General features: G+C 45.6%; 1 protein-coding gene across 1 annotated transcript; it reads right to left on the reverse strand.

The window, feature by feature from the left end:
* Positions 1 to 5,816: 5,816 nt before the first annotated feature.
* Positions 5,817 to 21,598, reverse strand: PCK2 (phosphoenolpyruvate carboxykinase 2, mitochondrial). Its single transcript, XM_033924192.1, has 10 exons — positions 20,434 to 21,598; positions 18,727 to 18,981; positions 15,428 to 15,612; positions 14,455 to 14,658; positions 11,319 to 11,506; positions 8,785 to 8,947; positions 8,171 to 8,389; positions 7,897 to 8,034; positions 6,741 to 6,836; positions 5,817 to 6,379 (listed from the first exon to the last, which is right to left on the reverse strand). Exons 1-10 carry the CDS (start codon positions 20,460 to 20,462, stop codon positions 5,925 to 5,927), a joined length of 1,932 nt encoding a protein of 643 aa, XP_033780083.1. The 5' UTR covers positions 20,463 to 21,598; the 3' UTR covers positions 5,817 to 5,924.
* Between the last annotated feature and the right edge of the window lie 193 nt (positions 21,599 to 21,791).

The following is a 21,791-nucleotide window of genomic DNA, read 5'->3' on the forward strand; positions in this document are numbered from 1 at the left end:
AAGGAAAATCTGGACCTGTGGCCACGCCTCAAGGCCCGCCCCAGTTCGGCCTGTGTCACGCCCCATCCTGCCCTCAGCCCCACCCCCTTAACCTGTTTGTGCGTCGGTACAGCATCCGCGCATGAGCAGATGTGATGCGATGACGTTGCACGCATGTGACATGACGTTGCATGTGTGCGCATGACATCACCGCGTTCACGGATGCCGTCCCGATGTTGGAAGCTTTACAAAACCCGGACAAAGTGCCGGGGTTTGAAAAGCCGTTCGCACCCCTGGGCATGTTCTCAAAAGGAGAGAAAGTAAATGGTGAAGAAAGCTGGGCAAGAGAGAGATGAGGATGGGGACACATCTCGTCTGGATTACTGGAATGTGCTTCTCGCAGGTCTTCAATCTGTTCAAAACGCTGCTGCGCGCCTCATATTCCGCCGTGGTCATTATACCACATTACTCTTCTCCTCTGGCTCCCTGTCCGTTCTCCGCATACAATTCATACTCCTCTTATTGACATTCAAGTGTACTCGCTCTGCAGCTCCTCAGTATCTTTCCTCTCTTATTACTCCTTATACTCCCACCACCACCACCAAAACTGTTCAGCAGACAAGTCCCTCCTGTCGATACCCTTCTCCTTTACTGCCAACTCCTGTCTCCATCCTTTCTACCTTGCCTAGAACAACCTGCCTGGCTTATTACATCAGGTTCTGTCTCTGGCTGTGTTCAAATCCTGACCCTACCAACATATCTGTCTATTATCCACTCAGTAGTCCCCTACCACCTCTCCAGCCCCCTCTAATTCCCTTCATGAACACTATGTTCTGACTCCCCCTTTGTCCTGTGTGTGCATCATAATTAGATTGTAAGCTCTTCTGAGAAGGGACCATCTCTTGGCATATACAAAGTGCAGCGCTGCATGCGCCTGGTAACGCCATAGAAATAATAAATTGTTGAAGCAGAGGAGAGAAAAGTTGGAAGTGAGGAAAGATGCAGGTGAGAGGTATGATGAAAACAGGGGGGGAGAGAGAAGGAGGAGATGAGGGGTAAGTGAAGCTGAGATGACAAGGCAGGTGAGGATGAGAGAAGCTGAGGGGAGGTAAGGAAAACTTGGGGGAGTACGAAGGGCAATCAGAAGAATAGAAAAACAAGTCTAAAGGGAGTTTACTGAGAAGAGAAGGTAAAGAGTAAAGTTCAGATTATCTTGATTCCATGAAATACTAAAGTTCAACCAAAGGCAATAACTAGAGATAAAGTCACTGCTGGGGAGAGAGGACCAGGCAGGGAAAAAGTAGGTGCAAAAATTGTAGATATAAAAAGACGTACCGAGGGAAGAGAGAGAGAGAGATTAGGAGGAGAACTGGGCGGGCTTGGGAGCGGGTCTGGATTTTCCAACTGGAAAATCTGGCAAACCTAGTAGAGAGTGATACAGTAACGGGAAAACATTGACATTTTAGCCTGGTATTATTGTGGCAAAAGAGACCGAGGGCACCCTCTGCAAGCCTACCTTTTATGTCCCCAGTGGTCTAGTCCACTTGTTAATACCAGCTATCTTATGAATATGGGTAACTCACTCTTAAGTCATCAATCTTTCAATTCACTCAAGTGGCTTCAGGAGCAGGAAAGAGGCCAACTCTTTCCTGCCCCTGATAGAATAGCCTGCTGCTGCCTTTCCGACTCTGAAGATCCTCAAAATAGACTTCATAGGGCAGCCCAAGAATTGCCCTGGGTGACATTTCTAGTGTTCTGTATTACTTCACAGTATGCCTGTTACTGGATTTTGGATCTGGTTTTAGATTACGCCTCGCTCAGTAATAGCTTAAGGCAAGTCTCATTCAGGTACAGTAGGGCTTACAATTTAAGTTTTGTACCTGATTCAATGGATGGTTGAGTGACTGGTCCAAGATTTTAAGGAGCAGCGAGCAGAGCTGAAGCCTGGTGGCCATTTGGCAACCTACCAGAAACACTAAGGGGCTCATAAAAGAAACTGAAATACATCTAAAAACCCACCCAAGTCGGCACTTGGATGATCTAAAAGACAAATCCAGGGATTTTTTAGGCCTCTGAATCCCACTGTGCACCCAGAGACGTAAAAGGCATTTTTGGAGGACTGGTTAGGGCGGAATGTGGGCGAACCTAGATTTAGTCGTCCTGCAGGGATAATAGAAGGTTTGACGAGACTGCCTAGACAGAACTTATTCATTGTGACTTAGATGAAGTAAAGATAGGTGTAAGTGCCCAAAAGGTATCCAAAGTGATCAGATAACCACTGCAGGGACAAAGTAAAGGCCCCCCACAATCCCCCACATGACTTTGTGACTTGCAATCACAACGCTGCTGGAAAGTTGATAAAGTCAATTCTGGCGGTTGGAACATTTAGAATTGACTTTATCAACTTTACAGCAGCGTTGTGATTGCAAGTCACAAAGTCATATAATATTACCATGAATAGCACTCAGAAACTCTTTTGAACATGTACCACTCGGGTCTCCTGAAGCAGGGATCGAAACGGGGCCACGTTGGGACCCCACAAACCCTGTTTATGAGCTAAGTGAAAGCTTTATCATCTTAAAAGTGCAGTGACGTTTGCATGATTGATATAAGAAGAGAGAGAAGATATCATTGGGTTTTTTTGAATATTTGAAAGACTTTAATACCAGATTAAAGCAAATATCACAGCCTTTGAGTGTGTGATCAAAAACTGGAAGGTAAACTCTTACCAAAGGGAGGTTTTTCAACCTTCCCTTCAGAGTTTCACATCTCTGAGCATTTTATACATACTTTTTTGATCACCCTCTATAGGCTGGTTACATTTAAGAGGTCAGTTGTGCTCTATATTAATTATATACATCCATCTTTAGCATTAACTTTTAACATTCAACTTTCTTCCATTTTTCCGCTTTCTTCTCAAAATCTATCTACTTTTCCATGTCTTCCCTTCCCATCTATCCATAAGAAGCATTTCTTCTTATCTCTTCTCTGCCACCGTACTTCCGATTGCAAATTTTGGGGGAGGCCATGACCCCTGTGCCCCCACCTTTTCAACACCTATGCATATAGATATATATAGGCTTGTAATGTTTATTTGCAATGCCTTAGGCTCATAAAATTACATAAAATCATGTTTCTGCTTTTAGCGTGGAGACATGGGGAAGAAACATTTGGCCTTTATCTGCCATCATGTTTCTATCAAGAGGGTCTAGGATAGGCACGTGGGATCTCTCAGAGAGAGAAAGAGATAATGGTTACTGTGGATGGGCAGACTAGATGGGCCATTTGGCCTTTATCTGCCGTCATGTTTCTATCTCATACATTTAATTGTAATAATTAAATTGTAATGTAATTGCATCATATCACCACTAGAGGGTATTACACAGCGATATAGGAACTGTTGAGGGGAGAGTGAAGGTCATTTGGGTGGAGAGCAGGGGCAATAGCCAAAGATATAGGAACTGCTGGGGAGGGGGCAGGAGAGGAAAAGCAGGGCAAAAAACCCCAGAGATACAGGAAATGCAGAGGAGAGGGGCAGGAGGGGAAAAGCACAGAGAAACAGGAAATGTTGATGGGAGAGAGGGGCAATAAATAGAGATACAGAAACTGTTGAGGGAGGCAATCAAAGGTGATGGTTCTGGGGCAGTTTCAGGGCGCTGGGTAGGTTTTGCAGTTATTAGTCTTGCTGGACAGGCTGGTTTGGCAAGTGAATTCCAGTTCGCTCTCCCTCACTTCCTCCACATATCCTGCTTTGAGTTTGTTAGTCCTGTTTAGAGCAGTTGCAAATAGAGGACGTGTCAGAGTACACATGCAGCCTTCTGACCTTTAGCCTGGTAGCCTGAGGAATGCGTCTGCCAGGGACAGGGTGGGTGGGGGAGGTGTGCCTCCACGTCACTGAACAAATGGGCCGCCTGGCCTGCATGGTGCTCTGCCTTACTGCTGCCGCTCAGCTGCACTTCTGTGTGGGAGGTTCCTCCTGGCTGTTTGTGTGTTTCAGTCCTCTTTCCTTATTTGCAGTTACCCTACAATCTCACACCCCCTTCATTCCTGGTGCCTCTCTTCCTGGACAGTTAACCAGTAACTCAGAGGTGTGGCAAGGCCATAGACTGGCTCCCTGCCTGCTGGGTCTCAGTAGTCACAGTCTGTGGAGCCTGGAGCTCCGCTGAGTGAGAAGAAATGGCGTAATAACCCCCTCCAAAAAAGCAAACTTCCACTCCATCCAGCAGGCGTTCGCCAAAGGTAATTTTATTCAGAATAAAAACACAAAAACCATATTCTACATGACATGAAAAATTGCAAAATAAGAAAGTCACAAAAGCAAAAAAAGGTCCAACCTAATCTGCAGAAAAACCAACCAGGAACAAACAAAACAAAACTGCAGACTGTGTACAAGATACAGGCAAATTTTATTGTGACAAGAATAAAAATGTATAAAACCCTTTTACCAATCAAGGGACCCGACACGGTCCGTGTTTCGGACAAACCTTCGTCAGGGGTCCATGGTAAGAAAGGGGGGCTAAAATATGCCACAAAAAATGGAGAATAACAACAAAATGCCTGTGTATCAAGTTCGCCGAGGATCGCCAAAAGCAGTAAAGCGAACTTGATACACAGGCATTTTGTTGTTATTCTCCATTTTTTTGTGGCATATTTTAGCCCCCCTTTCTTACCATGGACCCCTGACGAAGGTTTGTCCGAAACACGGACCGTGTCGGGTCCCTTGATTGGTAAAAGGGTTTTATATATTTTTATTCTTTCACAATAAAATTTGCCTGTATCTTGTACACAGTCTGCAGTTTTGTTTTGCAAAATAAAAAAGTCAGCAGAAAAAGTCATTTTTCAAAATCTTTGCATTTTTCTGGTAGGAACCCAGTAACTAGGGTTACTATATGGCTCCAGAAAAAGGAGGATGGATTGAGACATCTGGGTTTTACTTCCTTTCAGTTGAAGTAAAATCTGTCTTCCTTACTTCCATTAATTTAATGGAAGTAAAACCCGGATGTCTCAATCCGTCCTCCTTTTTCGGAAGCCATATGGTAACCCTACCAGTAGCGTGCTTTAAAAAAGCCCTCATGCCACTGCTGCAAGCTGTGACTCTCCTTGGTGAGTACCGCCACAGAAACCTCTCCCTTCTGGACGCAGTCTGAGCCCTGGTCAATGGGCTTTTTGTACCAGAGAGCTTTCAGTTTGCACCAAGAATTCTTCCCCCCTTGGTCTATGTCCACCAGACCCTCCATTTGTATGTGCTTGCCCCTCTTATCAAACTATAGTATGAGGCCTCTGGCTCTTATAGCCTTTGGCCCGCCTGTCCATCCGTGCTTTATAGCCTTTGGTCCCTATGGCAAGTCTGGGGGTCTACAAATTAAAGTGCATTATTTTTCCAGCTTTCTTTATTGCAGTTCTTTGCTCTGGATGAAAAAAATTAATTAAAACCTTCTAGTATAGAAATCACAGTTGAATGCAGTATAGAAGTTCCAGTGGCAGCAGTATTACCCATATCCCCCTCCCCCCTTCATCACTTTGTAATGCTAGTCACAAAAGTTGATCTGGTGCATGAACCATTGAAATTATCTTGTATCTATCAGTACAGGGCAAGTGAGGTCAGAGGCCTGTCAGGTAGAATGGGAACCACTCCATACAGCCCACCCACCCCAAGCAACTTATACTAGGGAACTGATATCCAGATGTTGCTAAAATTGCACCATCCTGTCCCCACAGACATGCATATCTGTTTTGAGAATTACAAAGCAAAACCAACACAGGTATTTCATTGGAGTTCATCTTTGGTTTCTATGAATTAATCCCTGCCCCCACCCAATACATTTCTTAAATGATCTTTATGTAAACAGGTTTTGGTTCTCACCCCTTTCCTGCCTCTCCCTTCTGCAAGGGCATGGCAGGACTCCCTCTAAGGTCCCCTGACACTTTGTTTTTCATTCTTTTCTTTACATTTTCTTCACCCTTCTCTCCAGGGCTTCCAGTTCATGGGTCATGTCCTTTGGGAGGTCATCATTGACCTGCTCTGTAAGATAGGCCCTCACCTCCTTCACCTCCTGCTCCCAGAACTCCTTGGGCAAGGAGAAGAGCTCCTGTGTGTCCACTTTGCCCAGCCCTTCCAGGTTAAGGGCCCCTTCAGCGGGGACATAGCCTATGGGTGTCTCCCGGGCACTCTGCTCGTTATCTACACGGCGGAAGATCCAGTCCAGAACACGGGAGTTTTCACCGAAGCCCGGCCAGAGGAAGTTGCCAGAAGAATCCTTCCGGAACCAGTTGACATGGAAGATCTTGGGGAGCCGGACACCACGGCGGTCCTGCATGCTTAGCCAGTGCTCAAGGTAGTTCCCAAAATTGTAGCCAAAGAAGGGACGCATGGCGAAGGGGTCATGCATAATGACCTTCCCTGGGGAAGAGATGATTATATGAGGACAATATTCTTACCAAGTATTTAAAACATCACAAAGATCCAGTGTTTACACCCAACCCATTTGAGCAGTGGCAGTTGACATAAAAAGGCAGCTAGAGAAAGCATGGACAACAAATTAGAAATATTGACAGGTCCATTAACCATTATTTAGCCAGGAAGCCTTAGGGTCTCCACTTCTTGCTTCTGAAAGAGAACAACATGGAATGGTCTTTCCTTTCTGGGATCTGATGGACACCTCTGAAGTGGCCATCGAAAGGATGAAAAAATAGAGAGGAATGTGGCTGTAATGAACATCTTGTCATATGTGTGTGTCTCAGGAGGAGAGGGGAACACTTACCTTTGTGCTCTGCTGCAGCTGTAGCTTCTGACCTCATTGCACTGCCCACAAACACGCCATGACGCCAGTTAAAGGACTCATAGACCAAGGGCACCCCTGTGAAATAGTGAGAGAGACCCAACTGAGGACCACAAATAGGGAAGGAAATTGTGACACTCAATAACTATATCCATTGACAAAGACACAACCATCAGCTGCACTGAATGACAGGGCCAACACCCAATCACAAGGCCCACCATCACTGCTTGTTAGGAGAGAGACCTGGTGGGGCTCAAACCGGTGCACAGAAATTTCTAGGTCTGTCCCTTTTCCAAAGGAATGATCTGGCTCTCAAATAACTCTCTTGTTTATATTTGTTCACTGCCTTTCCTCATGTTTCTCACTTGGTTCACCGGGAACATAGCCCCAATCATTCTATTTCAGAACCTTCCTGGTTTGCACATAGCTATGTGATTCTGGTCCAGCCTTAGTTTTTCACCTTGCCTTGGTCCAGTATTTGTTCCTGTGTAACCAGTCCTGGAGTCTGATGTTGCCTTGTTTTGATAATTATTGCTGACCTAGATTCCTTCCTCATTCCTGCATCCTGCCTTGCTTGGACTCCTTGACTTTAGACCTTTTTCCTGCCTTTGGACTTTGCATATATCTTATGGACTTGCTTCGTTTGCTAGAGATGATGCGATAGCTTGTTTAGTAATAAACAGCTTTGCAAATGGTCTTGCTTTTTTTTTTTTTTTTTTCCCCAATTCCTGCTAGATGCTTGCATCACAGCTCTGAACCCCAAAACCTGGTCTCTGTTCTTTAGCCACTCACTTCCTGGTTGAGGTTATCACAAAGACTATCACTATAACCCAGCTGCATCGATAAACAAAGATTGACCACACCCTTTAACTAGGACCATCAATGGTGCCTAACGACAAAGACCCTCCGTACCATCAGAACTTATATAGTGACCATCACCAGCCCCTGAATCCCTAAAGACAAAGGCCCCCAACAACCAAATACAAGCAAACTGTGAAAGGACCACCCAGAGTCAAAGATTCCTACTAGCACATAAAGAAGAAATGACTAGGAGACTTGTAGGGTACAACCTTCTCCTCTTTCAAGATTCTAGAGTCCACACATTGTGCACAGTGAATTAAATAGGTGGTACCAGTACCTTTTGGACGCCGTCCTCCAAAGATAATGGCTTCAATAGGCACGCCCTCTGGTGATTCCCATGCAGAATCCATGATTGGGCACTGTCGGGCTGGGGCACAAAACCGGGAGTTGGGGTGTGCACAGGGCTCCTGGTTACCTGTAGAAAAATTAAGGGGCAAAGAATAGATGTTACACTGGGAGGCATAAAGGAGAGCATGGTCACTGAACTAAGGCAAAGAAGGGGAGGGGCAGAGGTTTGACAGAAAGAGAGAGACAAAGGAACTGCACCATACCTGACTGCCAGGGTTTCCCAAGCCAGGAGGTAACACTGACTCCTGGGGACAGAGGCTGGTCGATGCCTTCCCAGTACACCCCGCCATCGCTGGTCTCCGCCACATTGGTAAACATTGTGTTCTTTAGGCAGGTCTTCATTGCATTGGGGTTGGTCTTCATGGACGTGCCAGGAGCCACACCAAAGAAGCCATTCTCAGGATTAATGGCCCGCAGGTGGCCTAAATGAAAATGTCCGGTCAGTTTGCTCTTCTTTTCTCCCTGGACCCTACTTTTCCTTTTAGTCCCATGTTCTTAACTTTCTCTTACCCAATCCTTAGCTCTTTCTTTCTAATTCTTGTAGCATCCCAAACCTAGCTCTTCCCTTTCTTTCTCCCACAACTCTTGCTTGTCCATCTTTCCATAGTATCCCAGGCCCCTGACTCTCCTTTCCTCTTTCCTCTCCATCCCAGCTTCCCTCCTTCCTTATCCCTGATTGTCCTCATCTTCATGCCCATTTCCCCACCAACTTCTGGATCTCCACAGTCTCTCAGCCTTGGTTTTCATCTCTCTAATCCCTGGCTCTCCCGTCTCTCTGCACAGTCCTGTAGCTCCAGGCTTCCCCAAGGTCACCAACCTTCACTGTCGAACTTCATCCATGCAATATCATCTCCAACGCATTCCACCTTCCAGCCAGGCAACGAAGGGTTCATCATGGCCAGGTTCGTCTTGCCACAGGCACTGGGGAAGGCTGCAGCGATGTATTTCTTCTTTCCCTGGGGGTTAGTGATGCCCAGTATCTGTACAGTAGAGAGAAGTTAGGTGGGAGGGTGAGACCAGCAAAGTACCACCCTCATCCACTTGCCGCTTTCACTTCTGGTTTCCCCCCTTCTCCCCCAGCTTCTTTTTTGTTCTGTGACACCTGCCCGGTATGTCCTTTTCTGAGACTTTCAAAGGAGGGACTTCTATCTGGTCATTGTTATTATTCTGGGAAGTCGCATATTGGCCTGCAAAGAGCACAATTGCAGAATCCACTTTTTGACATACTGTCTCTCCTTTTTCCAATATACTCCTCCTCCTCCTCCTCCCTGTCCTTTTCTCGCTTACCTTTCTAACACACTCTCTTCCAACACACCCTGTCTCTCCTTCTCTGACCCATTCTTATAGTCTAAGATATTAAAGAATTCAGGCCTTAAAAGACATCTTACCCAAGTGACAGATTATGTAGACAAAGTGGGTAACAAGATGTTCAGAACTAATTGTATGACAAAATTTCAAAAAATTCTTCTAAATGCTGAAACCAGCTAATAGATTCTGAAAAAAATCCTTAAAACCATGAGATAAACCCCTTGTATTTCAATTACACGGTGTTCCCATCAGAGACATCATTCAAAATGGAAGGTGAGCATATCATACCATACTAGGCTATCAGATCATAAGACCTCTCAAGGGAGTTTGCAAATATCAGCGCTGGTGGGGGTTTGACCCACCTAAGATGTGTTGCCTTTCATTAACCTTTCACTGGGGTTTTGGCTTACTTTGAAGATATTGAGCCTTCCAAGGCAAACCTTGCAACAATTGCTTCTTTTTGTATTACGCTTTGTCAACATTGTTGCTGTATATGTAAGATATGGACACTCTGAATGAAATTCACAGGAGCGAAACATGAGAACTGCCTGCTAATGGGCAGGGAGCCTTGACCCTGATGAAAATTTTGAAACATGGCATGTTGATGGAGGTGCTCCCGTAATGCACTTTAAGAATAAGATAAGTTCTTATGCATCTTCTATTTATTACCGCTAAGTTTGCACAAAAAAGTGCTGCTTTTGCACTTTATATATAAGACGAAAAAGTTTAAAAAATATACAAAAAAAGGATCCATTAAGAACATAAGAATTGCCGCTGCTGGGTCAGACCAGTGGTCCATCGTGTCCAGCAGTCCGCTCCCGCGGCAGCCCTTAGGTCAAAGACCAGCACCCTAACTGAGTCTAGCCCTACCTGCGTACGTCCGTGTTCAGCAGGAACTTGTCTAACTCTGTCTTGAATCCCTGGAGGGTGTTTTCCCCTATAACAGCCTCCAGAAGAGCGTTCCAGTTTTCTACCACTCTCTGGGTGAAGAAGAATTTCCTTACGTTTGTACGGAATCTATCCCCTTTCAACTTCAGAGAGTGCCCTCTCGTTCTCCCTTCCTTGGAGAGGGTGAACAACCTGTCCTTATCTACTAAGTCTATCCCCTTCAGTACCTTGAATGTTTCGATCATGTCCCCCTTCTATGAACTCTAAATAAAGGAAAGTGAGCCCTCTGAGGATTCTATACACTTTAGAAAAATATTCAGTGGTTTATAAGATAGTACTATGAATATGTTTTGATATGCTGGGAAGATTTGGTGATTTATGTATATGTAAGATCAGCATTTAGATTGCACTTGTGGAGAAGAGAGAGAGACTAGAAGGTTGAGCAAACATGATTATGGCAATCAACTCAGGATATAGACTTGGGATGATATACAGGTCATGAGCGGTCTTATGATCTGATAGCCTAGTATGGTATGATATGCTCACCTTCCATTTTGAATGATGTCTCTGATAGGAACACCGTGTAATTGAAATATAAGGGGTTTATTTCATGGTTTGAAGAATTTTTTCACAATCTATTAGCTAGTTTCAGCATTTAGAAGAATTTTCTGAAATTTTGTCATAAAACATCTTGTTACCCACTTTTTCTAAATAGTCTTGTAGTCTAAGGCAGTGTCCAGCAAACTTTTTTTTTTTTTGTGCTCTGGCGCACTTACGGTGCAAATGTTTTTCTGTGGCACTACGACCCCGCCCTGCCCCACACAAACCTCATCTCGTTTTCCCATGTCTCTCCGAGCAGTCACAGACTTTGACGCGATGATTTTGCTTGCATGCGCACGATGTCATCACAACATCCGCGCATGCTTGGAGTCCCTCCAGACACGGTCCCGAGCTCAGGGGAAACAAGATGAGGTTGATGGGGGGGGGGGGGGGGTGGAGAGGCGCTGACGTTGGAAGTGGCTCAATCCCTGGCAGCACCACAGGAATCTCGCCGCGCCACACTACACAGTTTGCAATTCAGTGGTCTAAGGTGTGCCACCACTCTATGGTTCCCCAGAGTTCAGCAGTCCCTCAGTCTTTCCAAATTCCCCTCACCAGCATGTGCTCGGCCAGCCATCCTTCGTCCTTAGCGATCCTCGAGGCGATGCGGAGGGCAAAGCACTTCTTCCCCAGCAACGAGTTCCCACCATAGCCACTGCCAAAGGAGACGATCTCACGGCGGTCAGGAACATGAGCAATCAGCGTCTTTTCCGGGTTACACGGCCAGTTGTTCCTTAGCTCCCCTGCAGAGACAAACCATGGTCGGTGAGTCACTGTGTCTCCATGTACTCCTCCCAGCAAAAGCCAGTGGGAAGAAAGGCGGATGCTGGCCTGGGAGTGGGGGAGCAACCCCTACAGCACCAATTTAAGGACTCTCTCAAATGCTTTCTTTACACAGACGCTTTCAAAAGATAACAAATACTTAGGAACTCGCACTAAGTGTTTTAGCATGGATTTAGCGTGCGCTGAATAATAACACCTAGTGTGTACTCACCGCTAACGTGTCCAAAGGATAACATGCACGTGGTAGCGTTCAGCTCGCAATATTTAGTGCACGCTAAAAAGTATAACGCACCTTTGTAAAAGAGGGGGTGAGGTAGTCCAAACACCCTTTTTTAAATCATAGTTCAAGCATATTTAAACCAGCAATTACTTCTAGGTAATTCCTGATCCCTTCCAGTTGTTCTTTCCTTTTTTTGTCCTTTCCAATTTAAATCGTAGTTCTCCCCTCTATCCTCCCCAAAGTACGTCATGTGTAATGTCTTTTGTTTAGATGTCTCCAAAACATTTTTCTTCCACTGTTAATCGCTTAGAAATTTTTTATAAGCGTTTAAATCAAATTTTAATAAAACCTGAACCTGAAACCTGACCAAGTCCGATACTGACACTCTTTCTTACCTTTGGCAAGTCGCTCTGCTACCTGTGGGGCCGATGCAAAAAGCCATGGCACGCCTAGCTGCGGGCTTGCGCGCGTGCGTTAACAACTGAGCTTTGCACAGCGGGGTTGAGTGCCGCTGTTAACTTCCACAGAGGACAGGGCTGCACATCGTATGGTCATTAAATATCCCATGGTAGACAGAGAAGGGAACTGTGGCCTTGCCACCCGGACAATATCAGACTTTTTGGGCCAGGCCCACGGCAGTGTGGAAGGGTTAGCGGAGAGGATTTAATGCCAGGTTTTGAGATTTAACTGTCAGTGTTGTCTTCTTTTGCAGCTAGAAGTGCCTGCAAGTGTAAAATACCGATGGGGGCAAACAGAGAGACCAAAAAAGTATTTAACGCACATTGGTGCTTATCCTTCTGGGTGTAAATATCAGCTCTGTAAAATGTCCTTGTGCTAGAAACTTTTGTGAAGCTCATATTTATACACTTCCATTTTTGTTTCAACATGCACATACCAAGCTGTGCTTATTGCAAAACCTTTGTGTGCATGCAAAAAAGTCTCCATAGCTTTCTGCTATCATTTATTAGAGAATGACATGGGGACAGATTTTTCCCCGTCCCTGCAAATTTTGTCGCAGTCCCTGTCCCTGCCCAAGTTCCAAGTTTCCAAGTTTATTAGCATTTGATTGATCGCTTATTACAAGCTAAGCGATGAACAATTTATTTAAAATAAATAGAATTTTCAAAGTACAACAATAAGTTGGGTTCAGATACAAACAGACAAAACAGACTGACATGATACATAAGGAGAGAAAAAAAATGGGAGGGAATAGTTACAATATTTAATCTTTTTCATAATCTAAAAAAAGGAAAAAGAGGGGGCAGGAAAAAACATGCGGAAAGGGAGTGTGAAAATTGGATAAAAAGTAATTTTAAAAATAGAAAGTTAAATATAATGCATTTTTAAACGTTAAAAGCGTCTTTAAATAAAAAAGTTTTTAAAATGGTTTTGAATTTATTAAGATCTTTAACTTCTCTTATATATAGTGGTAAATTATTCCAGGTTTGGGGGGCCATTACAGAAAATATGTCATATCGTCTGGTGCCAATTATCTTCAAGGATGGAATCATTAATTGTCCTTGCGATGAAGAGCGGAGGGATCGTGTTGCATTGTAGGGAATAAGTAACCTATCTATGAATTGTGGTTCATGCGTAGTTAATGTTTTAAATACTAATAGGGAAATTCCTGTAAACTCTGCCTTAACCGCACAAGCCTCGGACACTTATTTGTCCCTGTCCCCGCAGGACCTCAATTTGCCCGTCCCGTCCCCGAGAGATTTGTCGCTGTCCCACTCCTGTAAGTTCTGCCTTAACCGCACAAGCCTTGAACACTTATTATTTTAAAGTGTTTGAGGCTTGTGCAGATGAGAACAGAGTTTGCAGGAATGGGGCAGGGACGGGAAAAGAACTCGCGGGGACAGGACGGGAAAATTAGTTCCCGCAGGGACGGGGGAAAATGTGTCCCTATGAATTCTCTATTATTTATATTCCGTCTTGAAACAAGGCAGATTACAACCAAACATAGGCAAATAAAGACATAACAAAACAAAGCCGATTTAGGAGCTCATAAGAACCCAGGTCCCCGAAATTGAAGTGAATGTGTTGTAATTGATGCATGTTTTGTATTTTGTCCTGACCAGCGCTGAGGAGGTATTTGGAGTGGGGATAGGGGGAGGGGGGTAGATTGATGGTATCATAACAATTCTTGATGACTATGCTATGCCATTTGTTGAATTTGTGATTTTTGGTTTTCTCTATTCTTGTATCACGATTGCTGTTTATAGAAACATAGAAAAAAGCAGCAGAAAAGGGCTATAGCCCACCAAGTCTGCTCATTCCAAGTATCCCTCCCACTTGAGTATCCCATTTTCTCTTAAAATCCGTCACGCTGCTGGCCTTTATCACCTGGAGCGGGAGTCTGATTTAACATAAAAAAAAATAACAAAACAAACATGTCAAAAAGACATCAGAACTGCCAATTGATATAAAAGGCATCAACCATCATATGTCATCTTACACAACATATGACGCTTTAACAATTTTTTAAATTTACACAAATCTTTTTGTTGCTTGATATATTCTGGCAGCCTGCTCACGGTAGAAGCTGGCGTCCGTTTCTGATCTACCTATGGCTTTCTGCACCAGCCCCTGCGTTTCAGTTCTAATCCCCGCTGTCCTTGGGTTCATTGGATGGTTATGTGGGGGCTGGGAGAGATCAGTAAGAGGCATGAGATTTGGGGTCGGTACCTTGCAGTGGCAGCGGGCGTCCCACAGAGTGCAAACACTTCACGAATGCATCATCTCCGAGGGTCTCCAGGACACGGGAACCCATTCGGGTCATGATTCTCATGCTGGCGACCACGTAGGGGGAGTCTGTCAGTTGCACCCCGATCTTGGAAAGTGGGGAGCCGATGGGACCCATGCTGTATGGAATGACATACATCGTTCGACCTGAGGAGAGAGGGAGAGGTCAGATACACACTGGAATGTGTCAGGACATAGGGTCCAAGAACAAGAGCTTAGTGTAAGGCAGCGTCCAGGTCTCCGTTCAGCACCCTTAGAACATGGATGGAACAGACTCGGGATTCCTGAGAGGCAGCCTGGCGTTTCACAGAATGCGAGCAAATCCTGCAGGAGGAAGAAGGAGAAATGGTCGGTAGTCAAAAAATGGATAAAAGAAACAGGGGTCCTTTTACTATTTTTTGACTACCGACCATTATTGCCCCATGGTTGGAGCCTATGACTTCATCATTACTCTTGGACATAAGAATTGCCGCTGTTGAGTGAGACCAGTGGTCCATCGTGTCCAGCAGTCCACTCACGCAGCGGCCCTTGGTTAAAGACCAGCACCCTAACTGAGACTATTTCTGCCTGCATACGTTCTGCGAGAGTTACATAGTAACATAGTAGATGACGGCAGATAAAGACCCGAATGGTCCATCCAGTCTGCCCAACCTGATTCAATTTAAATTTTTAAATTTTTTCTTCTTAGCTACTTAGTTCTGTAGGGATTTTTTTTTCTTCCCCTTCTTTTAGGACATAGGATGCAGCTATACGAGAAGCCCCCTAGGATCTCAGCAGCACAAGATTAAGTGGCTCCCCCACCCCTATCCTATTAACATTGTAGCTCTTTCTTTGTATTGTACACTGCTCTGCTGGTAATGTAAAGAGAGGTATATAAGATTTTTAATGAACATAAATGGGTTCATAAATCCCTCACCTTTCATGCATCCAGGAAACCTCTCCTCCACCGCCGTCTGGAAGTCCTGTGGGGACAGCCAGTTCCCCAGCTGGCACTTGGCCCCTCCTGCGGGGATAGGGATGGTCTCTCTCCGGCTCTCTGTCACAATGACGGTTTTGCTCTCCACCCTCGCTACATCTTTAGGGTCCGTCCTTGCAAGCCAGCTAGAAAAAGGAAGCGGGTTTGGGGTAAAAGGCGGAATGTGAAATGCGGATGGAGGAAGTGTTCCCCCAGTTTCATATTCCACGATGCACGGCGTCCGGGACTGTGCACAAGCCCACTCCGAGAGGATCACACGTGGAAATATCTCCTACGGACCTACACTTGGAATTATGCAGCTGAGGCATCTTAGCGCAGTGTTAGGCGCTGGTAAAATGGGGGCAGGTCCTGGATGCCTCAGAGGAGCATTGAGTCAGACATGTGAATGTAACATATGCTACGGACAAATTACTTACAGGAGTCCAGTTAATTTAAATCCCAGTGTCAAATTATCATAGAATACCAAAAACACTGGTTTTAGATTAAATTATCCATAAAATCCAATTCACATTTATATTATATGTTTTTGTGTTAAATGTATGTAAGTGCTCAGTGCCCAATCTCCTGCATTGGAGTCACAGCAAGATTAATTAGGGACCATCGCTGCTCTTATGAGTCCCTTTTCTTTTCTAGATCTTAGTTTTCCTTTATAGTTGCTAAGGGAACCAATATTGCAGTGTCCTTTATGACTGTACAGATATCGGAATTAGTGCTGTCAGATGATGTGGGCACATCGTTGTCAACAGCTCAAACTCTTGTGGCAAGAGTCCAACTGGGAGTTCAGTGGACGAAGTGTCAGAGTTGTATCCTCAGATGCGTGAATGAAGCTCGTCCGTCGATAGCAATTTGAAATCGTTGATGATGAGACTCGACTCCACGTCTCCCATACCATGTGAAGAGAGTCGAGCACCGTCATTTTTCTCATGATCTCAGCAGCTTGGGGGCTGGATTCCATGCTTGCATCAATCACCGCCAACACATATCTTAGGACGAGCGACCTGTAATGATGTTTGAAGTTGGCGATTATCCCAAGGTCCATTGGTTGGATCAAAGATGTCGTGTTTGGTGGCAGAAACACGAGTTTGATGTTGGTTAGTCTTACGTCATTGCTGTGTGCTGCAGAGTTATCACACAGCATTACAGTATGTCTCCTATGCCTTCTCATCAGATTGTCAAGCTTCTGCAACCATTCAATCCACAGTGTCACCATCATCCATGCGTTTATGTTGCTTTCATATTCAACAGGCAGGCGTTTAATGTTTTTGAAGCACCGAAGATTTTGATTCTTCCCAATCACCAGTGGCTCAAGCTTTTCACTACCGTCCATATTGCAACTGAGAAGCAATGTCAATCATTTCTTTGGAACCTTGAAGCCAACAGTTTCACTGCGATTGAAAGCCAATGTTCCATCAGGGATGGCACGCCAGTACAGGCCCATCTCATCGGCATTGAAAACATCGCATGGTTCATATCTACCAATGACTGATGGCAACACTTCCATGACCCATCTTTCTGCACCAAACTCATCAGCGTCTTGTTTTTCGCCATGCTGCTTCTTAAATTTTATGCCATTATGAACCTTTCACGTCTCCAGCCATCCGTTTGTAGCTTTGAAGTCTTCTACGTCCAGTTCTTTGGATAGCTGTGCTGCTTTCTCCATCAGCAGAGGCCCACTGATTGGAAGTTGATGACTTCTAGCTTCAGCAATGCCTGTTCAGCGTCTCTAGTCTTCCCAATTCTTTTCCGTTTCCTGGTAGGATTGCTGTTGTTTTGCCAGTCTTTCAATATGGCTTGCTTTTTTTTTTTTTGTAAATCCTAGAAATCTGGCTAGGATGAACTCTGTGATGTTTTGCAAGAGATCTGACTCTCCCGTTGTATCCTCAGATGCGTGAATGAAGCTCGCCCGACGATAGCAATTTGAAATCGTTGATGATGAGACTCAACTCTTTAACACATCAACACGTTCAGCCAATGACAATGACTTTTGATCAGCTACAGACAAAGGTTTTTCTCCACGAGACGCCATGGTGCAGTTTTGATAGTTCGAACACCTGGCCAGGCCTAGAATGCTGATCTGAAACACGTGGTTCACCGTGAGAACGTGATTGCTTTTAACCAGAGTGAACGTAACGTGAACGCATAGAGGTGGGACCTATAACATCAGTGCACATAAGCAGATTGTGTGCTTATCAGAATTGCAATTATCCGGAGTTTACGGGCCCATGGAGGTAGGCTGCGGATAACCGAAGCGTATGCACTTAGGTGGAGTCGACTGTAATATAATTTTGTGAATTGAATTTTATGAATAATTTAATCTAAAACCAGTGTTTTTGGTATTCTATAACATGTGCTACGGTCAGATGCCTAGCATCTCTGTCATGGCTCCCACTCTCTGCCTCTTTATCTCCATTTAGAAAGGTCATTTGTGACTTTTAAGATGCAATTAAAGGCATACTATTTCTCCTTGGCTTTCTGTTCTTAATGCTGTAGCCAACCTTGTTTATACTGGCATTTCTGACCTTATTCCATCTCGCGTAGCGTGGGCAGATTGAATTTAGGGGTCCTTTTACTAAGGCGCACTAAAGATTAGCGTGCCCTAATGCTAATGCATCCATAGAATATAATGGGCATTTAGTGCGCCTTAGTAAAAAGGGGGTTAATTTTTCCATCCCAAACCCATCGTTCATTCCTTCCCTCTCCCCAACCTTATGCTTTTATCGTAACCTGCCGATTCCTTCCTCTCCTCATGTTTCTAAGGTTGTTTGACTGTTTTTTGTTTGTCCCCTACCCTATTTTATTTTCACTTTTTGTTTTCTTTTTATTCTTTTTACATTTTATTGTCAACAGCTGAGATTTACCTTGGTTTTAAATTTGCGGTATATTAAATTGAACTTGGGTCACTCGCGGACATTCAGTGTTAGGTCGTGACCCCCCACAGCCCCAGCCACACGGATAGATACCCATCAGATGCTCAGCTCATGCATTTGCCAATAGCTTGAGCATTCTTGGAAAAAACTGTGCATTGGTTTTTGGCCTGGTCCTCCTACTGTTTGCCCCACCCTCTCCTTAGCCGGTTGAGTTTTCAGGATGTCCATCATGAATATACATGAGCATCAGATCTAGTTCGTGTATATTCATTGGGATATCCTAACTGCTGCAGGGTCTGGTTCTGGGTATTTGTTCCTCTCTTCTGCAGTCTGTCCTGCATGTCCTCCCTCTGGGCACCAGCAGCCCCTCACCAGTTCTCGTATTTGTTCAGCCTCTTGATAACACCCCCCTCCTCCAGCAGCGCCAGCACGCGGCCATTCTCCTCTGCAGATCCATCGCAGATGTGGATACTGTCCGGCTGGCAGAGCTTCGCGCCGCTGACCACAAAGTCTTGGACTTTCCGCGACAGTCGATCCAGGTCTCCGTTCAGCACCCGTAGAGCATGGATGGAACAGACTCGGGACTCCTGAGAGGCAGCCCAGCGTTTGACAGAATGGGAGCAGATCCTGCAGGAGGAAGAAGGAGAAACAGAACCAGGATTAGAACCTGGGCACAGGCAGAGCTGGAGATTAGACCTCCTGAGTCCCAGGCTTTGCCCTGCTGACTCTTTATGTCCTAGGGTCCACATTCATTCCAGAAATGGATGAGTGTATGATTGAAGGACATGTGTGTCTGTAGATATATAACTCAGTAACACTCCATGTTGAGTGTATGACACATGCTCCTGTGAACATGCATGTGTACCTCAGTATCTTTACATGTATGACTCAGAAACAGTCCTGTGCATACGTGTTGAGTGTGTATGATGGCATGTTTCTGTGAACATGTGTGTGTGTGTTTGTATGTCTGTGTGCATGTGAATGCACGGCTCAGCCATGTCTTCATGCAATGGTTCTCAAGCCAGTCTTCTGGACACTCCCAGTCAGGAAGGATTTTTGGCTATCCATAATAGATACACAGGAGACTTACATAAAATGAAGGTACTACATGCAAATTTATCTCATTCAAATTCATTGTGGATATCCTGAAAACCTCATTGGTTAAATGTGTCTCGGGGACTGTCCTTGTTCATTCTTGCATGGCAGTATGAACATTCATGAATCTCCTCCCTTTCGGGAACTCCCTTAGCCTCTGCCTCTTTCCTCCCCAGCATCAGCCCAGCTCTCAGCGTCCCATGAACTTTCGCCTACATGTCTGGTTGGGACCAGACGGCACAGCGTATAAACAATTCAAGGCTATGAGAATCTGTCTGTCCCCTCCAACTTTCTCCCCACCCCACACTCCTGCCTCATACCGTGACTCTCACTGAAGTGATTCACTGACATTTGCCCTCTGTCAAGACCTTGTACAGAACAGAGCAGGAAGCACATGGCATCAAGTCGTCAGAGGGGGAGAGACCCAGACCCACTGATTCCCCTGAAACTGGGCCTGTGAGCAGGAGGGTCGCTGATGACCTCACTAGGCCACCACCACCATGATGACACAAATGGCACGCTATGCACTGAAGAAATCAATCAGGTCCTGTTTCAAAAAGTCAGAGTTCACTGACTGGGGAAACCCCCAGATAGGAAAGTTGGGGAGCATGCTCACAGCACACAAGGTCAAAAACAGGACCCATTCTAGAGTGCCGCTCAATAACTCAATGTGCTGTGATGTCACCAAGCACCATTATGGTCTCAGATCACAATAGCACTAAGATGCCATTGGTCACATGATTCAGTACAAAACTGTGACTAATTGAATTCACAAACTGTGAACCCCCCCTTCCCACACACTCACACATGTATCTCACTCCATTAATAATAAATTCCCCATGCCCAGAAAGCACTTAACTCCTCTCTTCAGAATACGTAGACGTGAAAACAAGTTGTTGCCAGCTCAGGGTAGCTGGCAGGATGCAGTTATAATGCTAATAATAGCAAGAATGGTTTCTCATATTAAGAGAGAGTTGAACTTACCCCAACATCCTGCTGTAGAAGGTCGCCATTGTGTGGCCGAGACCCCTGCTTCAGAGGGGCTGGGGGTGGGAATGCAGAGCAGGCTGGAGAGAGCACAGAGAGCGTGCTGGACGGGTCTCTCTGTCCAAGGATGCAGGCAGGGGATTCCCTCTATTTAGGAGGAGCAGTGGCAGGCTGAGAGGGCAGCAGGGAGCTTTATAAAGAGGGCAGGCAGGGGAGGGGAAAAGGGCGGGCAAAAGGCACTGCCAGCTGCAGTCTCTGACCCTTCTTATTCAGCTGCCTCCTCTCCAGGCTCTGCCTTGCTCCTCCTCTCTCTGCAAGAGCCCCTGCCCCAAAGCCTTCTTCCTCATTCTGGGGTGACTGTGTCCTCCTGGCACAGGGCCAGGGAGGAGCCGTGCCGGCCCCCGGCTCTCATTGGCTGGCAGGAGACATACCCCCGGCTCTCCCCCTGTGCCTCCAGGCTCCCTTCCGCCTCTGTCTTCCTGCCTGGCTGATGTAAGAGCCAGAGGACCTTACACCGACTGAGGGAGGGACAGCCCACAGCCATAGCTTCCAGGGCAACACTGCAAGCTCTCATCAGGGAACCATCACGCACAGTGCCTCTCCTTTCTTAGGGACATCAAACAAGATTAAATTCCAGTCCACTGCAGTGGTTCTTTTGTAACACAAGGACTACATTGTGGGATGGGCTGCCTTTAGAACATGGTTAAATTCATCCTTATGAAAGATTTAAGAGGTTTTTCAAGGCTTGGCTTTTTATGAACTGTTTTAATAATAACTGTACTGTACGTTTTGTTTTCCATTGTAATTTGCTTCCAGCTCTAGGTGAGGTGAAAAATCAAATAATGTAAAGTAAACATCCTATACAGCCTCCCCCTTCCCCATCCTGCTCTCATCAGGGAAACATCTGTGAGGGATTCATGAATTACCCTCATACAAATGAGGGCAATCAGAATCATGCCCCCAACCGACTGCCAGGATCGCTCTCAAGATGGTCTGCCCATGCGCTGACCCTCTGTGCCCAGCAGAGCAGCACAAAATCTTTTTTTTAAAAAATTTTTTTCGCAAGCCCGTGGTTTTAACACACTTTAAACCCGCGGGTTAAAACCACGGGCTCGCAATGCAGGGAAGGGCAGGAGAGTCGGGGTGGTAGGAGAGATTTGGGGCGAAAGCAGGGCGGCGAGTCGGGGCGGCAGGCAGGAGAGATTCGGGGCAAGAGCAGAGCGGCCAGAGCAGCAGATCGGGGCTAAGAGGAGCAGGAGATCGGGGCAGAGAGCAGGGTTTTTACATAAGCGACTGGTCCTGAGCAATTGCTTGTTTTTGGATCGGCCTGCTTTTTGTTAGTGAATCGCAGCTTT

This window comes from Geotrypetes seraphini, chromosome 16, assembly GCF_902459505.1.
Source record: "Geotrypetes seraphini chromosome 16, aGeoSer1.1, whole genome shotgun sequence".
Lineage (NCBI taxonomy): Eukaryota > Metazoa > Chordata > Amphibia > Gymnophiona > Dermophiidae > Geotrypetes > Geotrypetes seraphini.

Coding starts and splice junctions, on each gene's coding strand:
- PCK2 (XM_033924192.1), bottom strand. CDS start 20,462: ATGGCGACCTTCTACAGCAGGATGTTGGG. Junction 18,982..20,433: donor TTCTACAGCAGGATGTTGGG/GTAAGTTCAACT, acceptor TTCCTCCTGCAG/GATCTGCTCCCATTCTGTCA. Junction 6,380..6,740: donor AGCTGCAGCAGAGCACAAAG/GTAAGTGTTCCC, acceptor TCTCTTCCCCAG/GGAAGGTCATTATGCATGAC.